At 44.4% G+C, this 22,049-nt stretch overlaps 1 protein-coding gene and 1 non-coding gene across 2 annotated transcripts; one reads left to right on the top strand and one right to left on the bottom strand.

Moving 5' to 3' along the window:
• Window positions 1-1,014: 1,014 nt before the first annotated feature.
• TRNAT-UGU (transfer RNA threonine (anticodon UGU)) lies at window positions 1,015-1,087 on the top strand. The gene has a single exon. It is a non-coding gene; the product is annotated as a tRNA-Thr (tRNA).
• A 1,011-nt stretch (window positions 1,088-2,098) lies between these two features.
• Window positions 2,099-20,588, bottom strand: HHIPL2 (HHIP like 2). The gene is made up of 9 exons (XM_009477627.2): window positions 20,205-20,588; window positions 13,911-14,563; window positions 12,823-12,966; window positions 12,137-12,468; window positions 10,552-10,678; window positions 10,033-10,178; window positions 8,406-8,487; window positions 3,572-3,654; window positions 2,099-2,773 (listed from the first exon to the last, which is right to left on the bottom strand). The coding sequence occupies exons 1-9, from the start codon at window positions 20,586-20,588 to the stop codon at window positions 2,397-2,399; spliced, it is 2,328 nt and encodes a 775-aa protein (XP_009475902.2). The 3' UTR covers window positions 2,099-2,396.
• Window positions 20,589-22,049: the final 1,461 nt, after the last annotated feature.

The following is a 22,049-nucleotide window of genomic DNA, read 5'->3' as shown; positions in this document are numbered from 1 at the left end:
GCCGTTGGGTTCCTATCCTAGTCAACCTAGCCTTCTGGTTTATTTGCAAGATAATGAAACCTGGTTTTCTGTAACAGTTATTTCACAAAACTCAAGAAGATTTACAACACCAAGTTGATTAGAATGTCTTAGTTTAAACTGACTTCTGGGTTTTTTTTTCTTCACTTTGCACAAAACTGTATGTTGTACGGCCTTACCTCCCAAAATCTTGAATCTGCTCCCACCACAGGGAGCAACTGCTCCATCCGTCAGAGCACAGAGGACACTACTAGACAGCCTGGGGGCCAGGGAATGCTCTGGCAATCCTTAAAGCAGTCTTCTTGTGAGCCTCAATTTGCCACTGCCGTGGCAGCTTTATTCTGAATTTGCAGCAGGTGCGCCCACCCTTTTATAAAGGGGGGAAGGCAGCCTTGGGTAATGCTGTACAGGTGAGTGTGCTGTGCTAGGTGGGCTGGGATTTGGATTCACACACACCTCTGCCATGGGTAGCTCTTCCCATGGAGGAAACGGGTACAGCTGAAATTTCAGGGCCTGGCTCTGATTGCCCCCAGGCAGACCCGAGGGGCTGGGGGCCCGGTGAGGCCTGCCACCCCTGGCCTACACGGCCCTCGGCTGCAGGGTGGTGAGGAAACTCGGGTGGGGCTTCCACGGCTTCGCCTCGGCTTGCGCTAAGACGGAAAAACGCCCGGGCTGAGGGAGAGGGAGGCCGGGGCGCGGCAGGGCCCGAGCTGGGTTATTTTCACCGCCGCGGCCTGAGGCCTAGCGGGCGGCAGGCAAACCCGCCGCTGCCGCACAGCGCCCGCCCGGGCCTGCCGGGGTCCACCCGCCGCCGGGACGACGCCTGGCCCGCCGCCCCACGCTCGTACAGCAAGGGGGGTGCCGGGGCCTGCGGCCGGAGGCGGCGGCCGCCGCCCTCGCCGCTCCCCCGGGAGCCGGCCGGCAGCCGCGGCGCCGCGCAGGGAGGCGGCCCGGAGAGAGGGACAGGGGCCGTCGGCAGGGCCTGAAGTGATAGGTGGCTCCATAGCTCAGTGGTTAGAGCACTGGTCTTGTAAACCAGGGGTCGCGAGTTCGATCCTCGCTGGGGCCTTCCCCGAGTTTTTCCTGGCTTTTTTTTTTTTTTTTGTTGGTTTGTTTTCTCTTTCCTCCCATGCCCAAGCTGGGAGTGCTGCGGAGCCGCTTGCGTGGGGGCAGAGGGGCGGGGACGGCGGTCAGCCGCGCTGGGCGGATCGTTCCCCGCCGGCCGAAAGCCACAGCTGCGGCAGCAGGGTGCTGCTTTTTGCACCCCGAAACGCTGCGTCCGGAGGGTGGCGGCAGGAGGCAAACGTAAGGCTGAAACTGCAGAATGATGTCATTTACTTTGGCTCCCTCTTAGGCCGAGGGTAGGAGCCTAAGGCAGGCCGCTGCGCACATACACACACTCCTCTGGAAAAGAGCGTTCGAGGTTTGTTACTGCCCCGCTTCCACCGTGGGTAATGCAGCCCCGTGGTCCTCGCTCTCCCAAATTCTCCTTGCAGCACCCCATTGCGAATTAATGTCACAGCGTGCGCTGTGTACGAAGGAGTGCGGCTACTGCCAGGCCGGCGGGGCCCCCTGCACCCCTCCGGTTCGGCTCCAAAGCGGGGCTGCTCCCGAGGAAGAGACGAGGCTCAGCCGGGGAGAGCTGCAGCCAGTAGCCCCGCAGCCGGCCCTTACCTGCCAGCCAAGAGGTGCTCTTGGACAGAATCCCACCTACGTGCAAGTTAGAAGCCAGATGGTGGTTCCATCCAATTGCTCGGCTGTGACTAGGATTTTTGAGGGTTGCTTGGTTTCTGTTGCTTTGATTTTTTTTATTGTTTGATTTTAAGATTTGCTGAAAATTTCCAGCCCTTACTGAATCCTTTGGAACCTGCAGGTGATCCATACCTTGAAAAAAATATTACTTTAAAAAAAAAAAATCTAATTTCACTGTCTGAAAGACACTAGTCTTAAAATATACTTTCCACTGCATTTCAGTTAAAGGACAAAAAAAAAAAAAAAGAGAAAGGTGAGGTCATTGACATGTCTATTTCATATTCTGAATAAAAGATGCAAGTCCTGAAAGTTGGAGGCACTTGGGTTTATTACACAGTCATACACAGCCAAATCTTACCAGTGAAGGTCCATCAGAGACTCTCACAACTACTTATGTCAGAAAAGGACATCACAGCAGGATTTGCAAAGAAAGTTAATATTAGGAGGCTGGTGCTGTTAAGGTTTAATAGAACATGTATAGGGACTGCTAAGACTGACATTAACGGAGGCGCACCTGGGAGCACTGGCATAACAAGTCAGCTGATTCTCCTTTATTTGGTCACTACTCAAAACATTTGTTTCACCATCTTATAAGTGACTTGCTTTTTCTGGGACATCACCAAGCTTCACAAGCTGCTTCTTAATCTATTCTCCTTCCTCGTCTTCTTCCGTTTTTCCTTAGCTAATGTTGCTTTCTTTGGAAGAAGCTGCTTTGTTCTGGTTAGGTGGAAGCTCTTCTTTTTTGGCAAAGGTGGTGCTGGTGTAGTTCTGGAAATGTGTGCAACCTTCTCTTCCTGCTTTGGCTTGTGAGGTTTAGCCTCAGCTTTGATCTTCTGTCTCTTTTTACCAGATAGAGCTGGTTTCAGTGTTGGTGCTTTTATTTTGGTGGATGAGGTCTTTTTAGCTTTCTTAGAAGAAGCTGTTGGGATGGCTGCAGTGGGGGTAGAAGATTTTTTCAGAGGCTTGGTTGTTGAAGGTTCATTAAGCAGCTCAAGGACAGTCTCTGGGGAAAGTAATTAACACAGTTCAGCATCCCTGCTTTAAGGCAAAAGGCTAATTCAGAGATGTGACTGATATAAACCCTTATTAGAGCTACAATTAAAAACAGCTGACATTCTGAAATAAGAAATGCACACTGTATAAACCTCTTTTCCATCAAAAGAGCCTCGGGTTTCTTGGAAATAAAATTTGTTTAATTTTAGAAATTATGAATGTATATTTAAGAAAAATAGGTCCAGACAGAGTATGATGAAACCTTGCACACTTCTTTGGCAGACTTAACAATATGAATTTTTCATGTTACACTAATACGTGGAAATCCCAGACAAGATAACCTCAACTTGCTATATACTGTTTCTACTCAATAATAAGATGTAACCCTGCCCTAGTTGCATGGGACATAGGACAGAAAGAGGCCAGGAGAAAGGAAGATTGACTCTGCTAGATTTACAGAGAGGGGATTATTTGATTCAAGGAGCTTGTCACACAGCCAGGGACAGGCACTCCGAACTTCCCAGACCAAATCCAACACCTGAATCAAAGCCATCAGTTCCCTTGTGATGCCCGTTTACACTATTGCTTGGCAACACTTAGGGAAAAAAAAAAACAAAACAGTGGGATTAAGAAAAGGCACAGCATCTAGTAGACGACAGAAGCACATGTTAAATGTGATAACCTAACTTCAAGATTGCTCCTGCTCAGTGCTTTACTTTTAATTTAAGACTGCTAAAGATTTCAGTCACATGCCTGTAAGATGGTTATATGTTTTGCTTCTCAGTAAAATTAAAGCCTAACAACTTACTTGCACGTGGAACAAATGGTATCCGTTTACTCTTTGTTTTCACTGGAACAGGCTTGTATTTACACTTCCCTGGTGGAGCTCTCCTTGAAAAACAGAAAGCCATATGCAGATATCTGAGAGATTGTTAAGGAAGTTTATTTATTCCGGAGGCATGCATCAATCCCCTGCTGTCATTTGCCCCTGCTGGAAGAGGCATGAAAGCACTTTAGGCACCTGGAGTGCGACGTAGATGGAATTTAAAAGCCTAACTCAGGGCTGCAAGCCATAAAATCCCTGTCTGAATAGCAATAGCAGCTGGAAGGCTGCAGCTTCTCTTCTACCACCCTTGTGGTCAACTTTCTGCCATCAGGCAGTCTGGACTGTCTTTATCCAACACCGATAGCTGGTTGGTTTGTGTGTGGGATGCTGGCCTGCCTGCATGAACTTGTAGCCCACCACTGAATTCAAGGGTGCTGATTAGGTGTGTTCAGCTACATGTCCTGCTGCTGGAGGCACAGCACAATGGTGTTTTCTAGAAGCCTGGGCCTGGTGAATGCATAGAATCATGGAATTCTTTAGGTTGGAAAAGACCTCTAAGATCATCAAGTCCCACCGTTAACCTAGCACTGCCAAGTCCACCACTAAAATGTGTCCCTAAGTGCCACGTCTACACATCTTTTAAATACCTCCAGGGATGGTGACTCAACCACTTGCCTGGGCAGCCTGTTCCAATGCTTGACCACCCTTTCCATAAAGAAATTTTTCCTAATACCCAATCTAAACTGCCCCTGGAGCAACTTGAAGCTGTTTCTTCTTGTCCTATCACTTATTACTTGGAAGAAAAGATCAACACCCACCTCACTACAACCTCAGGAAGTTGTAGAGAGTAGTAAGGTCTCCCCTCAGCCTCCTTTTCTCCAGACTAAACAACCCCAGTTCCCTCAGCCACTCCTCATAAAACTTGTGCTCTAGACCCTTCACCAGCTTCATTGCCCTTCTTTGGACATGCTTCAGCACCTCAATGTCTTTCTTGTACTGAGGGGCCCAAAACTGGACACAGTATTCCAGGTGCGGCCTCACCAACACCGAGCACAGGGGGACAATCACCTCCCTGCTCCTGCTGGCCACACTATTCCTGATAGAAGCCAGGATGCTGTTGGCCTTCTTGGCCACCTGGGCACACTGCTGGCTCATGTTCAGCCGGCTGTCGACCAACACCCCCAGGTCCTTTTCCACCAGGCAGCTTTCCAGCCACTGTTCCTCAAGCCTGTAGCATTGCATGGGGTTGTTGTGACCCAAGTGCAGGACTTGACACTTGGCCTTGTTGAACCTCATACAAATGGCCTCAGCCCATCGATCCAGCCTGTCCAGATCCCTCTGTAGAGCCTTCCTACCCTCAAGCAGATCGACACTCCCACCCAACTTGGTGTCACCTGCAAACTTACTGAGGGTGCATTGGTTGAACATCAGACTGTCAGTCATTTTGGGTTGTCCTCACCAATACTGGCTCGTGCATCCCACCTTGAAGTGGAGGAGTCTTATTCATGAACATAAGGCTTGTCACAGTGACAGCACTTTCCACTCACTCATGGTGCAGCGTAAGGATCTCTGTACAAGCAGCAGACTATTCCCACACAGCCCCACGAAAGTTAGTGTGACCGTCAAAGGGTGCTGTTTCAGACACACAGTGCTGCAGCAAAAGCAGTGAGAAAGGGAAGGAACAGGCAAGGAGGGAGGAAGCAACAACTGCAAAGAAAATGTATCCGCGTTCTTCTGCTGCTGTTCCCTAACAACTTCCCGCAGTACAAAAGTGCCCAAAATAAAAGCACATTTTCCCTGAGGTAAAGCTGTCACATGTTAAATGACAGGAAGGGGGGTACAAAGAAGAGCAACAGACCCGTGTTTTCTGTTATCCACCAAGGGAACTGCTGTAGGACAAATAAGAACAGGCTCTTCCAATTTGGCATGCTTGACAGCACAGAGCAAAGCAAAGCATGACCTAAGGCATCACATTTTCTTGTGATTAGCATTCTCCGTCAGACAGGGACAACAGCCAAGTGCTTCCTCCATACCATTTCAATTAAAAAAAAAAGGTTACTAAAGCAGGGTTGTTGGCATTGCATGACGGTTTTTTTCCCCTCTCTCTCATCTCTAACTTTTAAAGCACCTTCTAACACCTCTTCTGTCCACTCCTGACTGAGGGCATTTGGTGCCAATCCAGGCAGAGTCAGACCAGTCACGCTGCTGTCTCCGAGAGCACTGCTGGAGGAGCAAGCTGAAGTGTGGACAAGGGGCACTGCTGCCATCAGTTTTCCTGGGAGGTTCCTAGGGAAGTTTGAGTTGCCATCAGGTAGATGGTAGCGGCCCTGCCAATGTTTTGAAGCAGGCATTTGTGTGGCTTGCTGAAGTGCGGGCAGGAAGCAGGGAGTGCCTGGGCTGGACAAACTGGGACTGCACCCGTCAGAGGCATCAGAGGAGCCAGTTATCCCAGCCACTGCTCACAGTGAGATGGAAACGGAAGAATCCTATAAACAGCATTAAAATGCAAAGGAGAAAGGAAAATCTCCGCTTGTGATACAGTCAGGAGGAGGCCAGAGTACAACCCAGGATCTGGAGGTGTTAGGGCTCTCTGCTCGAGGGCCAAGCAAGCTCAGCCTCCAGAGGAGCAGTCAGCACTTTGCACACCCTGGACAAGCTTGCAAAGTGCTTAAGCAAACAGACAAGGGCAAAGCTGAGCAGAGCAGCAGCCGGGGTAAGGTAAACAAGGGGAATGAGAAAATACAAGAATAAATTCCAAAGAGCCAAGAGAATAAGTGCCTGGTCCTGCTCTACAAGTGATAGATCTGATGCTCCAAAAGCACAGCGAAGAGCCAGCTTCTTTCCAGAAAGCCCTTCTGAGCAGTGATACCATCACGCTTCTGGCAGGGTCTTGCTGCCCGCCATGGAGTGATCATAACATGGTGCATTACTGCACACCAGTCCTCAGGCAGGCAGCCTCCTGGAAAGGCTCCCACCCACAGGCTGCTTGTGAAACAGAAAGCTGCATTTCTCCCTTTACAGGGAGAAAGAGGAGAGGATTTATCATCCTGAGTCTTCATGGTGCATTAAGGAGTTGCATAGGGAGTGCAAGGCTTTTTTTTTTTTTTTTTTTTTTTTTTTTTGTGAAATAGAGCACAGTCAAGCCTTCAATGTTTATGCTAGCTCACAATTTTTTTTTTTTTTTTTGTAGTTGAAAATGTTACATTTTGGTCAGCCACAGTTCATAGAACATAGAATTGTTTAGGTTGGAAAAAACCCTTAATATCATCCAGTCCAACCATTAACCTAACACTACCAAGTCCACCACTAAACCAATTCAGGGTACAGTAATAATTTCATGTTTCCTGGCTTGGTGGCCAGATTATTTTCTAATGAAAGTAAAAACTAGGAATCATTAAGGTTGGAAAGGACCTCTAAGATCATCAGTCCAACCATCAGCCCAACACCACCATGCCCAATAAACCATGTCCCAGAGTGCCACATCTACCCATTTTTTTTTTTAACACCTTCAGGGATGCTGACTCCACCACCTCTCTGGGCAGCCAGTTCCAATGCTTGACCACTCTTTCTGTGAAGAAGTTTCTCCTAATACCCAATCTAAACCTCCCCTGACGCAGCTTGAGGCCACTTCCTCCTGTCCTATCGCTAACTACTTGGGAGAAGAGACCAACACCCACCTCACTACAACCTCCTTTCAGGTAGTTGTAGAGAGCGATAAGGTCTCCCCTCTGCCTCCTCTTCTCTAGGCTAAACTATCCCAGTTCCCTCAGCCACTCCTCATAAGACCTGTGCTCCAGACCCTTCACCAGCTTCGTTGCCCTTCTCTGGATACGCTCCAGCAACTCGGTGTCCTTCTTGTACTGAGGGGCCCAAAACTGGACACAGTATTTGAGGTGCAGCCTCACCAGAGCTGAGTGCAGGGGGACGATCACTTCCCTGCTCCTGCTGGCCACACTATTCCTGAGTTAATGCAGCTCAAAAGCTTCCTGGCAGACAATAAGCTGTTAAAGGCAGAAGTCTCCTCAAGTAGTTACAGCAAGTAAAAGACCTATTCCCATCACCTTGGTACAGAGCTTGGGTTAACTGCCTAGCTTTGGATATAACTTCCCAAGAAAACATAATTTGTTTTCTTCATTTTGTAAGTGTCTGAGGTCTCAGCAACAGCACAGACACATTAGTACTGTATCTACTTTACAGGGTGATTTGAAACTCATCTAATGCTTTTAGCAAGATCCAAAAGCTTGGGAGGGGAAAAAATTACATAAGCATGCTTATTATTGTAAAAACAGACTTTAGCAGGGATAACTGCTTAATGGGGAAAAAACATTTTGCTTGGAAAACACTCAGGTTCAGGCTCCAATTATTACTTGAATGCATGAACCACCAGGTTTCACTCTTCTTTGTAAAGAAGACTAAACTGTGGACTGCAATTTATTTATTTATATGAAAGTATATCACAGATATTTGGTATCAGGACCCTGAAGGATATGGACTGTCATTTTTAAAACACCACTGTGCTATACTTCAGATATGCAAGCAAGGAGACATTATTTTGATCCTTACTGCCCCAGAATTTTAAGATATCTGAACTCTGTCTATTTCTGGGTGCACAGATATGATGAGTGAGGAATAAATTCACTAAAACTGATTAAAGTTGCACCAGGTGTATGGTGGGTGAACACAAACCAAGGACTGTATGTGGAGGTCAGTGAGATTATGTATCAGTAGTACTTAGCATTCTTTCTACTGTGATAGCTGGAGAATGTATGGCGATTGTAGAAGAATTTGGCATGGAAAAACATCTTTAATTACTAACCTTGCAGGATCAATAAACTTGTAGAGTGATCCGTGTGGTGCATAGGCACTGGGATAAGAAGTAGACATAAAATACAGCTCACCTAAACAGAAGTAAAAGAAGAAAACCAGTCTCAGATTCAAGTGCCCAAGCTGAATCCCAGTTCACCATTTCCCTCTCTTTCCTGGCTCTTCACTAATTCATGAGGTCAGAAAAGAAAACCCCTTCAGTCACTCCCTCAGCCGTGTCTTACTTCCAAGTGGGCTTTGGTGTCACCCTAGCCTGTGCAGGTGGACTCCCAGGGACACCAAATGATCTCTTGGTTGCAGCAGGGTTCCACGCAGAACCAGGAGCTCTCAAGCAAGCACAGTGCCTTAGCAGGACCTTCATTACCTCATGTCAGTGGCCCTCCCAAAGTTTACTTTCCTCTGTGTAAATATGTATTTTTTAAACTTGTTTGTACCAAAGAGGCAGCCAGAAGCTACAAATAAAGGAGAAGACCACACAACAAATATTTAGCCATCTCATAGTTGTACCAAGAAAATCCAACAAGAGCTAAATTGGCTAATCCATGGAAGACAGAAGCTTCTTGTACCAGTATGGTTGCTGTGGAGAGCAACTACTCCTCGTGCTTCCCTTCAGCACCCACTAGAACAATATCCAGGAAAATTATAGTAGTTTGCAAAAGAGGCAAAACTGTTGCTGTCTTTCAAAGTACATGAAGACACCGTATTGGTTTCTAAAAGAACAACCAGTAGAAGAGACATTTAACATCCACTCACTCCACATGTTGTCATAACAGTGAAAAATTGTACATATTTCACAACAAAGCCTTCATCTCCCTGCATCTTTGACAGAATACGCTAGCCAGATGATCTAGGATCTTTTCATTACAAGCAAATCTCTTTCCTGCTGAATCATGAAGCATCAGAGCTCACAAAAGCACATCTGTGTTCTCAAAAAACTTGCAGCCACTTTTTGTATGATGTAGCTCTCTGTCAGGAGACTGTACAAAACTGAACAAAGCATGCATTGGCACTTTCACCTTGGTGAGAGATCTGGTCATCGTGACCATAGCAATAATGCTATGCACTGAGACATTTCCACTACATTTTAAAATGAGTGGCTTTCCTCATCCCCAAATAAAGCCTTGGTCTATAATGCACAGTGCATGAAGTGCTGCTGTTGTGAATAAGACTGAGGAATTTATACTAATGAAGCAGGGGAAAATCAGATAAGCTCTAAGAACTCAGGCGAGGACGAGCTGTTACAATGAGAGAACAAACTGCATTGCTATAGTCTTTTCATTAATGAAACAGCATAAACAAACAACAACAAAAGGAGAGGGAAAGGCTGAAACAAACAGGAGTTGAAACTCCTTAGAGAACCTGGAGCAGTCAGACTGAGTTCACATGAGGATCTGTCTCCTGAGCTCTCCATCAAGCCGATCTGCAATAGCCTCATAGGGCAGGAGACCTCTCTGAACCCCATACCAGCCTTACCTGCTGTGCTGAGATAGCCACAAACCTGTTTTGCAGTGCCTGCTCTCTAATAACATGTGAGGAGCAACATAATTTTACACATTTGCCCTACAATGCAGAAGTGACAGTACAGTTTCCAATAAAGGTATGGCTAGCACGATACCTACCTGCTTCATCCTCAGCAAATGAAATGATGAATTTGCTGTAAGAACTGATCATTCCAGGGAAAGCACAAGCTCTTGTGCTGCCAATGCAGATATCTTGCTTCTTCCACTTATTTGTCTTCTCATCTTCCTGTAAAGCCATAAGTCGACTAGATGAAAAATAAAACCCTGTGTTTTATGTTTCCATTATCAAGATTAGTTCCTGTCAAAATCATGCATTTCTGAAAAAAAAAAAAAGAAGTCGGCAAGGACCCTGACTGCTCACTGACTTTAATGGTTGTGTTTTGGAAAAACAAACGTGAACAAAAGCAAACCTGCCCTAAGGACTCTAAATTGGAGGAAGTTTAGATTCCAACCAAAATGTTGTTATAATAGTCAAACAGAACGCTTAATCTAATACACAGACATCTGAGATTCTCATTTACTCCAGCTCAAAAGGTTTCAGGATGCTCTGATATGCTTATTTGCCCAGATAAGGCAAATATGGGTACAGAATGGGAGCTGCAGAGAAAACGGTCTCACCCGTTCATGAAATCACCAAAAATATAAAGGCCATTCAAGTTGGGCGATTCGCATCCTCTGTATACATAACCTCCAGTTACTGACTTCCCCACATTGCGGCCATATGCAAATATTGGAAGAATGTCATCTGTTAAACACAGAAGAATAAAAAATGAGAAAATTTACATCCAGAGAGCATCAAAAAGCAATTGCTCAATGACACTGACAGGCACAAAAATGACCAGGACCAGTACAGTTGAACAAACAGCATAGTTAAATTTCAGTGGGAATTCAGTAATGTACTCCAGGACAGAACAGACCCAACGGCTTTAAGGAGCTCTTTGTGTAGTTGCTTAACACATCTTAGTCGCGATGAACTTCCATAACACATAGGACCAAGATTCTCTGCATCAAGTCAGCAATGCAGAAAGCTATCAGCCTGAAGGAAGTATTATCTTACAGGTTCGTGATTGCACCAATCATTTTAGCAGGGATTGTCTTTACAAATTCCAGTATTTTTAGAGAAGGGAATAAGATAACAATTGCAAGTTAACTCAACATATTCCTAGGTTTGCTGACATTCTCAGCACAGAACATGTACAAGTGTGCTACCTCCATTTTATGTCATGAGACTTATAAAATAAAAGCTTTACCTCTGGCAATGTTAAATTTTAATTCAGCCCTCTCTTGGGTTGAGTATCAGATCCACAGAATTTTAGTCTTGTCCTCACTTTTTTCCCCTGGATCAAGTACTTTGTCTTTAATCTTTAATGATGAGAATAAAGATCACAAGTACAATTCATTAAAAACTATAGATTAACAGCAAAATCTAATTCAGTTTTTTTGTCAATTGAGGATTGGGCCATTAAAAAAAACCAAAACCAAACTTGAGAGCCATATGGGTACCAGCACAGCAGAGGAGAAATGTTGATAACGCATACTTGCCTGCTCATACAAATGTTTCAGAAACATCTACATGAGTTTGAGAGCAGGTGTTTTCTTCCAACAGCTTAAGGAATATTATAATACCACCTAGTTCTTCTACCATGCTTTCCAAAGAGCTTTACAAAGACCACTAAGATCTACTCTTTTTTAAAGGCAGCAAGTGAGTTTGTCCATCACACCCACAGTCAGACCTAGAGCACAGCTTTTGGGTGTTCCGCTGCAGCACGCTACTTGCTAGGACACACTGCCTCTTCCACAGGATTTGTTTCAGGGTCCCAGCATCAGCCTGGTCCACTCTCCTTAGCCATAGCTGTGGCTTAGAGCTTCTGAAGAAAACACAATATTGCTTTTCTACTTAAACCAAATCCATTGCCTTCCTGACTTCACTGGGAAAACTCTGTCTGTCCACAAAAGGCACAGGCTCTGACCCTAAACACCTTGTCCAGTGCACTGTATGGTAGGGAATTCCCTGAATAAGCAGGGCATCATTTCGTACCAACACTGCAGGGCTGGGGACAAGGGATTTCTGCTCTTAAGAAATGAACAATCCCCATTTAACACACAACATTGGATTATTTAGTTTCACTGGAAAAATGGTGCTATAGTCCACTAAAGACACATGTATAATAGAGTAATTTTCTATAAGAAACTTCTTCCTTACCCAAAGAGGAATTGTGGCAAAGCTTTGTGTCATAGCATTCAAATCCCTCCTTTGCTCTCCAGCCGTAGTTCCCTCCTTTAACAACGATGTCGATTTCTTCAAACCTGTTCTGCCCGACATCCCCACAGAATATCCTCCCTCTTCCCTTTTTGGTGACGGGGTCCCCTCTGTCAACTGCACAGCGCCACATATTCCTGACCCCATAAGCATAAACCTCAGGGCGGGCCTTGGGATCAGACACAAATGGATTATCAGGAGGGATGTGATAAGGCTTTTCATCAGGGCTTTTTCCATCCACATCAATCCTCAAGACTTTCCCCAACAAAGTACTCCTAAAGAGAACAACAGAAAAAGAAACCCCAGCATGAGAGCCAACTGAAAACACAATTTTCTTCCTCTTCCCCCTTTCCAAAGGAAAAGTTATCTGTCCAAAAGAACTAAACCAGTGGCTGGTGTGTCTTGCAACCTGCTCAAGTCACAGAAGACTCTCCCCTCTCTAAACAACTTGGGTTCCCTCAGCTTTCAAAATGTAAAATTTTAATTTTTGAAATACTGCATCGGACAGACTTGCAGATGCACAAGCACTTTTCAGGAAGCACTCTTACTTTATCCTTCCACATTGTCTCATTTCCAAACCTTGTACCTTGGTGAACAAGCTCAAAGCTTTCACCTGCCCTCCTACTTACTTGTTCTGAGCATTCCCAAATTTTCCAAAAGGGTCTCCAGCTTTCCCTCCATCCCCTGTGAATAGATACATATAGCCATCCACACCAAAGAGCAGCTGCCCACCATTATGATTTGCAGCTGGTTCCTCAAGCTCCAGAAGATTCCTAAAGAGAGAGAGAAATAAGTCCAGACGTAGCTACTGGGAAGGACTGAACATTCAGGTAGGCTGCAGAAATATTGCTTCACTTCTACAGAAGAAAGCAAGATTTCCCAGCTGTACAGACCTGCCAGCTTTGTCAAATACGGTGCTGAGTTGCATCCTATTTCCCGTGAGCCTGCAGCACAGCACTGTCTACCTTACAGCAGAGCTCCTTCCAGTATGGCATCCCTTGAGGAAACGTGTTTCCCACAAGCCATGCAGCACTATGGCTGCCCCATAACACCTCTTGTGCCACAGACCTTGCCCACCACCATGAGCACAGGAGTATCACAGCTCATCTGAAAACATGACTACAAATACATAATGTGTTCATCTGCAGGGAACGCTTGTTGCCCTTTAAACTTTGACGGTGGCAGGTAGGTTCTGCTTTCTTATATGAGGAGTCAGTGAATTTGAGGGCTTCAGAAGCATCTTATGGTGATTGTGAAACCCTGGAGAAAATAAGTCCACTATTAACAAATTCTTCTCCATAACTGAGAATCAGGTTTTTTCTTAGTTGGGGGATGGGGCAGGGGCACATGTGTCAGATCAAATGAATGTATAGTACTGTAGTGAAGCATCCCTGTTCTCCTGCAGTACAAAAGGTTTTTAGGGCAGATGTTAATTCCACAATAGACTTAAGGCTATTACTGCTCTTTAGAAGGCAAGAGCGCAACACAGAGCAAGACAATGACCTGGAAGCCTAGATCCTGGGTCCTCTTTTCAGTTTAATTTCTCATTTGCTGTACGACCTTGAGCCAGCCTGTCTCTGGTAGCTTCATAGCAGGCCAGTCACACACCTGAACCAGGGTGACTGGGAATGTGCAGGATTCTGCAAGGGGGGAAGGACAGGGACAAGAAAAATAATTTCTCATCATGGCATACAATAGCATTCAACATGAACTTTACCTTTCCGAGAGTGGATCAGCTCTGTTGGCATCAGATGCCAAAACCTTTAATTCACTGATCCTGATCTTTTCCACTTGGTTCTTATCCATGTATGAGTAATAGATATAAAACTTCCCATTGTGCTTGTACTTGGGGTGGAAAGCCATCCCCAGAAAGCCTCTTTCATCCCCTATCCACGGTGTAGCCAGCACTATACTTTTAATATCCAGAAAGGGCTCCTCCAGCCGGCTGCCATCAGGTAGGTAGACCCAGATCATGCCCACCTGCTCAGCTACAAACATGCGGTGAGTATGGTCATTCGCGTGCACCATGAGCACCGGGTTCCTCAGGCCATTGGCAACCTCAGTCAGACAGAGCTGGAGGCAACCTTTGCGGTCCTCCACCACTGAACCCAGGTTGCGGTTGAGGGCTGTGTTCTTCAGCACATTGGGGAAGCAGTAGTCCTCATCGTGTAGGTGAAGGAGATTGCAAAAGCGTGTCTTGTTTGTCTCGCAGCATTCTTGGATGTGCTTATCACTCGTCAGCAGGCTGATGGCAGAGCGGCAGTTGAAGTGAAACTCAGAGCAGTAGTCAAAACAAAGTCCTGGGAGGTTTCTTAGAGGTGTCCGAGGGTTTTCTGCATCATAGAGATGTGCAGCATATGGAGAACATTCCTAGAAAGTGAAAGAAACTAAATATGTGGCTGTGTACACACATCCAGGAGAAGCCAAGACACCTTCATGGAAGCAAACCAGTTAATAAAATGAAAAATTAGTAAGGCAGAGAACATAATGAGTCATCTTTGAAGTGGAGTAGTAGAAAGTCACTCAGAATATTGCTAAAGGGGATTTAGAGGTCAGTAGTTCTTTCCTTTACCAAAGCAATCAGCTGCACCTAAATTTTTCCTAACAGAAGCATGCCTCCAGCATGTGGAGGCTGTGGATTCTCTGTTACTAAGGATTTTTAAGGAAGTTACAGGCATTTTGTTCTTACCTTTGCTTTTAGAAATCCCCCTTAGCTTCCCCTGCTAGATTTTGAACTAGGTCCTTCATAAACTGTTCTTAACAGAGTGAGAGAAGAATTTGTTAACTCCCTGACTACAGCAACCCTTTGCACTATGGAGAACGTTTGCCTTCAGACTTCTCCAGACCAGCAGTCCCAAATCTGGATACATCTTTCACATCAGCCAGCATCATTGCCTTTTCCAGATATATTTAAGATTTTACTTTGTTAAGCCACTTAAGCCCATACCTAGGTCTAATGAAGCATTAGGAAAGAAAGAAAGAAAACAAACCAGGTACAGGTTCACCCGTACCTTCAACACTACACACAGCTCTGGTCCCCCTTCCCAAAAGCAAATAGGGAACAAATCCACAAGTACAAAGATACAGCACAGATAATTAAGACGGGACTGAGCAGTTTTGCTGAGAGGTGATCAGAGTAGGGTAACAGCCTGACAGAGGCCTGTAAATATCACACGTGACACTGAGAGGATGCATAGGGATCACTTGCTAACCCTTTCCCCCAGAAGAAAAATGAGGGAGCATTAGATAAAGTTAGCAGGAGCCAGATTAAAAAAAGGAGGTGAAACTCTGCCAGAAGAAATTGTATGTGCTAAAGATACATGTTGGTTAAATGTACAGGGTCAATTAACCTTTGGTCTGATACTGTACAACTTCGATCATGTTCTTGCAGGCATGGTATCACTGAAGCAGACTGTAGTTGAGATTTAAAACTGTTTCAAATAAGTAGATATCATCTTTCGCAGTTCATGTAGCTACCATTGACTCTATATGTGATCTTCAGGGAGAAAAATACTGCAGACAACATTTTCAAGTGTTATGTGCATAAAATTATGTCCTTTCAAATATCATTAAGTTTTTATCTGTGCAAAATATAGGTTAAATACTGAAAATCAGGCATTGTGTTTGAATTTGTACCTAAATTTAAACTCTTCATCTTGCAAAAATTCTGGGCCAGAACTTCTATAAAATATTTCCATTAAAATCCCACCTCTATTTTAATCAGTGCAAAATTGCAAAGTTAGAGCAGAAGGAGCTAAATTCTGCAGAAAGATTATTTTACTGGTTTTCATGCCAGCGGTCTGAAACAGTCTATCCAGAGTTTTTATTAGGCACATATGTAGGAAGGTAAGTATACAGACAGTCAAAGAATGAAGAACTACTACATTAGTATTTTTTCTGCCTCATTAAACCAAGTTTGCTTCATTAAACAAAAATCATTAAACAAATCTGGGGCAGTTATACAAGCACTGACATTTTTTTCTGGTGCAAGTAGCAGCTCTTCCAGGATACTTAATGTGAAGTCTACAGACCTTCATTCCAAACTTAGCATAGCAAACTGCTTCCTTTGCTCACAGAAGAACCTGAGGGCTTTTGGCCATACTAAGAATAGATATGACTTGTAAGTAGTAAAGCCCTTTCAACTCTCAGATGGTGTAGTAAGTTTCTCACTTTTCATTGCTGCCATTTGGTTACCAAGCTGCACAGAATGAGCTAGTTTCTGTTGCTTCTGCATCACATCTGTAAGGAACCTCTCATCTTCCCCAATCAGAAATCCCCAGCCTGCAAAGGGGAGCCAAGTCCCCCAGGCCTGTCCTTGCAGCCTGACCCCAGCCCTAGGTGGCAGAACCACACCATTTTCCCCATGTTTAAGGTCCTCCCAGAACGAGGAAGGGCACCATTAGGCTCTGAGTGCCATCCCCAAAAGCAAAAACTTCAGATAAGTGTCTTTCTGTTCTCACCTTCTTGAAGGAGAGCTGCTTTGGTGCAGGCATTCAACAACGCTTGGCTGGCATGTTCCTCCCCTGATGCTTACTGAGTCCATTAACTATTACTCACCCTCACCACTTTCATCAGTACACACTCGCACATCCTGAATATTTTGAGTTCCTAGTTATATCATAGTTTTCGCGAAATATGGTGCTGATCTTAAGTCACTAGGAGACAAGGAGAGGTGACAGCCTGATAAGGTGTCAGGAAGGAAAGGTGGGGAAGAGTGGACAGAGCCTAACCTGTGTTGCATTTTGAGTCCCAAGAAGCTCCCTCATTTCCACTAACCTGCAGCTGCAGCTGGCTCACCGCTCCGTTGTGCACAAGTCACTTGCAGTCTAAAGCTCCTCTCAATTCTGTTCTGAAGTGATTTCTTTATTAACACCTTTGAAAACATTTTTAATTTCTCTCAATAAGTGGGAATAGCGTCCAGGTCCCAGACCAGCAATCTGAGAAGAGAAAACCAGCTTCCTCTGAAACAAGGCATATTCTCACCACCTCGGAGCTCCATCAACTCTGTTCTGCCAACAGTCTGCAGCATAAGGGTCTCCTACAGTTCATCCTCATAAATAAGTGCAGCACCTGCCATGCTATTCCAGCCATTGGGCTTCCCACACAGTGTTTGCCTGGCAAATGATGCCTGCAGCACACAGACCCAGCAAGAGGCATGAGATGGAAGCCATTCCTCAGGATCTACGTAAACTCCCAGGATTAGGTGGCCTTGCAGTCCCTGTTGGTTGTCTGCTTTCATTTCACTCAAGTGTGCACGGAACAATACAATTAATCCCACTGCTTTACAGAGCGGAAGAAGTAGAAGCTGCTAAGATCAAATTGATACTTCTTTGCTGTTTTGTAATAGTTTCTCTGCAAAAAGAGTGTGCATTTAGCAATCAAGTCAGGCCTCAGATTAAAATTGGCTTAAAAAGTATGTTGCTTTCCCTGCACTAGCTCCTATCCCATGCTAATATCATGGCTTTCAATCAGCTTGAACAAGGCTTTATTGGCCTTTTTAGTTTTTTAAGCCTCTCCTGTAGCATTTTTCCGAATAGAGAAACATCTGCTCAGCCAGCAGCCAAACAGCTGTTCTAGTGCATGTAGCAAGGTTTGCATCCAGGGAATTTTTATAGTCATGCAACTTGCATGACACCTCCTTAAAAGTATTACAGGCAGTTTTCAGATTTTTCATATTCATTTTTTAATCTAAATCCTAGAACAGCTCAGCTGAGGGTCAGACTCTAAACCTACCAACGCTTAGAACTAGTGTAACTAGCAAAAATAGACCCAGATCTTGCCAGATGCAAACTGAAGCAGCTCTCAGCAGAGCCAGATTGCTTTAGATGCATCTTCTAGCCTGTTAGTTTTCAAGAGAAAGATATCTGGCTTAGAGTGACAGCAGAAAATCCATGATCCAGAACACAACCCCATCTAATTGTTTTCTATCTGTCAAGAAACACACAGCTCCACTGCTGAGGTGAGGTGCACTCCATGGCATCCTTCTTGGGCTCTGTGGCACCAGCAAGACTGCTGCAGTCACCAAAACCAACTTCCTCTGTGTAATGCTCAGCACACCGCTCATTACCACACCAGGAAGGCTAGGAAAAAAAAAAAATTGTCTGTTTTTTTACTGTCTGCTGGTTTTGGCACTGAAGGAACACCTGACTGAATGAGCTGCTTTGTTACAACGCATCGCTACTACTCTGATCTCCCCCAAAGATGTGAAATAATGCTGGTTTTGCTAAATTAGCGCAGCTACAAATAATTCAGGTTTATCAATAAGCACCTACACCTCTTTCCTGAAATTTGTTTTGTTCATAAGACAAAAGCTAATAATATTATTTTGTGTACCATTGCTTCTGAGTCTAATCTTTGTGTCCCAAGTTCCATACGAATAATATCAATAAAAGCACTTGTTACCGGCAGCAGTTTATCTGAAGTCCTGCTGTACACAGCAGAAATAAGCGCTTGGCACAATTACATCCCGGTCAAGTATATGCATCTGTCTTTTTGTATTTGATGTGGCACTAAGTACATGTCAACGTTTCACAGGTAGTGACTACAAATTATCAGGATACTGTGGAAGTGGTAGAATGGAGATGTCATTATTTTCCATTCCTTCTATATAAGATCATCAGTAAGATCCAGCAAAGCAACATCACTAAAGCAAAACCATTTGGTAGATCTTTGCTCCTCCACTAATTCAACAGCCAAATAATATTTGCCAGAGAACCCAACCTTATTTCCCTGGTTGTCACCAACATGAATGGGAAGAGCAACACACAACACAATCACAAGCTCCTCCCCAAAGATTTAACAGCAATCTTACTCTAGAAAGATATGAAAAGAGTAATAGCTTATTACTGTGAAAATCTGTAAGAAAATATATAGGGTGGTTTGTTTTTTTGCTACAAAATACACTTACAAGAAATGCAAAATTAAATTATGCCCCGCAGAATGAGCAAAGAGACAATAGACACATTTTTATAGTGTTTTTTCTACTTGCAACATGTAGAAAATCTTATAACACCAATATTGGTGGTTCTGCTAGGACCTGTAACACATCTTTTTCTGGTTTACCAACTGTAAAATGACAAACAACACTGATGCTACTTTTTTCAGCCCTGGTGCTGAAAGGGTGTCCCCCTCCACCCCAAGCAGATGCCAGAATCTTGCCAGTATCCAAAATGAATGGAAACATTTTTGTACACAGATAATATTTTAGGGCTAAGGAAACATTAACTAGAAACATTTCATATGTTCTTAGTAAGACTGTGTCTTTTGGCTGCTTTGTGTTTTGGCATGCAGTAAGTCCAACTCTGCATGACTAACTGTTGTTGACAAGGCAGGTCAGTTCTGCCCTTTAATTATAGGGAGCTCAGGAAGAGCAGTGCCTTTGGTCTTTTCTCACTGCACGATGCCTGTTTCCATGAGCCAGGTGGACAGTGGGGAAACAGCACTGATGAAAATGAGTGACTGAAACCTTGGGACCTTGCAGCAGCTGTGTGAAACCACTGCCTATTAAGTTTTGTTCTACTTTAAAAACCACACCATTTGGAGCATCCTCAGCAGGAACACAATTAAAACACATCCTTCGTGGGGCCCAGGGACCCAAAGACTTTGCCTGATAATTCCCATATCATTTGATCCTGTAGAATTTGTAATCCAGCACCTAGTAGCTGTAAGCAGAAAAGAAGTATTGATCTGTAAGTCTCCCCCTTGTTACGAAAAAATTAGCAGTGCAGCAGGATTCCCATCATAATCCAAGTTGGGCGATGCTTTCATAAATCATTATTGCTAGCGAATGTCATTCTATATTGCCAGATACCACAAAGCGATGCACCTTACACAAAGCACTTTACAAAATGACTGCTGATGGTTAGGTACCATTACTCCGTCAGCCCACTTTTCCCCTGCTCCCACACCTCTTTTCACAGCAATACAGCTAACTATAAAAGGCTATCAGAACCACAACCGACCCCCGAGTCTGCCCAAAGCGTAGGATACAGATACTATTTTTGTGCCCTACCTGACACAGGATATCTTTGATATATGTTCCACACAGTTTTTGCCCCTGGGGATCAATATAATCCATGATGCCCCAGTATTTTGCTGCAATGCTGTTGTCTCTCTCCTGGTCACAGCAACCAAAATTTTCATAGGCAGAGCAGAACTCCAAGTGAAAAGGGGGCTGGAAAGGTGGCCCATAATCCAGACACTGAGGATGCCCCAGCAGACCGCCTATCAGGCACAAAAAGAAGAGGCAAAGAGTGAGCTGTGGGCAAGAAAAGGAAACTCCAGAGCTGCTGCTGCTCCTTCCAGTGCATGGCCAAACATTCACTTCCTTCAGTGTGGGTTTCTTGAGGCCAAATGTATAGACATCCTGGAATTCTTCATGGTATGGTTCATTCATCCTCTCTGTTTTATTAATTGCCAGCCACAGAGCTCAGCATTCACTCAGGTTTGCTTACATTCTCTCTCCCTTTTTCTCTCTGAAATATACTACTTGGCAGGAGAGACACCCTCCGGGCTGCCTCCTTGGTATTTCACACGTCACATAGCTGAACCCTCCCCTCTGGACATTTCTCATGCCCCTAGAAGCACTCACAAATCTAATCCCTACATCTTGGTTTAAATTGGCTGAGAAATCCTTCACCAAGAGATAAAATAACATAATAATATGAATAACATAAAAATATGAAATATGATACCTATATACAGAAGCTGATAATCTCTCCCCATTTACAAAACACAAGTGAATAATTTTCAATTGCTAACTACCATTTTACTCAGCTTTTAAAATGCAACAAACTTAGGTCTGGTTTCATAAAGACTCAACAGGGGTCATAAAATACAACCAAATTAAAGCAGCTGTTAACCATAGGTACAAGTAATTTCAGGACGAAAAGTTTTACAGATATATATTGCTGTTATCCGCAAATCCAGGTATACATTCAGGGTTAAAATGAGAAGAAATTCAGAGTGAGTGACGGAGAAAACACACATTTAAGGCACCAGCACAACCTGAAGTTGACTGTGATATTCTGTGGTGACCCTGTACTTAAGCTATTTGATTTTAGTGGTTTTGATCCCAGCTGACATTAAACTGATTTAAAGATGCGTGAGATTTTTGCCCACTTTCCCCTCTGGCGAAGAATGTGTGAGCACTCCCTCCAGTTAGTGAAATACAGCATCAGCTGCATGTGCAGGTCTCCCACCTTTGTACACATTGTACTCAGCCCGCCTTTCTGAGAGCGACACTTCCCTAACTCCGCTCTTCCATAAGTGGACCAAGAGCACTTTGATCACAGCCAAGCCCCTTTATCATTTCACCAAAAGAAACATTTTCCCTTCATATACACATCACTACTCATAACAAGGCAACAAACCCACATGAACCCAGAGCACTGGGTTCACCACTGTGCTGTATGCACCACGAGGCACATGTTCCAGATCAGCAGCACACTGAGACCCTAAGTGATCCAATGAAGAGGAGCAAGTTATGCTTTACCTTGCAGCTGCAGGAGTGATCAGCCAGTCTGATGCTGTTCGGAAGAGGCTTTAGCATGCACCCACTCTCTAGACATTTCCATAGAGGAAAGCTTACTAGAAAGCAAGGCTTTGTGATCTGTTGTATTGATTCTGAAACATCAGTGAGAAACCAAGCAATTAAAAAAAAAAGAGCAGCAATTAGGTATCTCTCTTCCCCACAAATCCTAGGAGAAACTATTACGACCAATGCACAGATATCCTTTGTGCTGTTTCTAGCAGCTTCTTACTTACTGCTTTACCTCCATAGGACACAGGCAGAGAGTGGGGAAAAGGAAGCTGCAGGGAGAATCTCATGTATAGGGACACCTCCACTCATTCGAAA

The sequence above is a fragment of the Pelecanus crispus genome, chromosome 3 (assembly GCF_030463565.1).
Source record: "Pelecanus crispus isolate bPelCri1 chromosome 3, bPelCri1.pri, whole genome shotgun sequence".
NCBI lineage: Eukaryota > Metazoa > Chordata > Aves > Pelecaniformes > Pelecanidae > Pelecanus > Pelecanus crispus.
The sequence above is the reverse complement of the archived record's forward strand: the minus strand, read 5'-3'. Positions and strand labels throughout refer to the sequence as shown.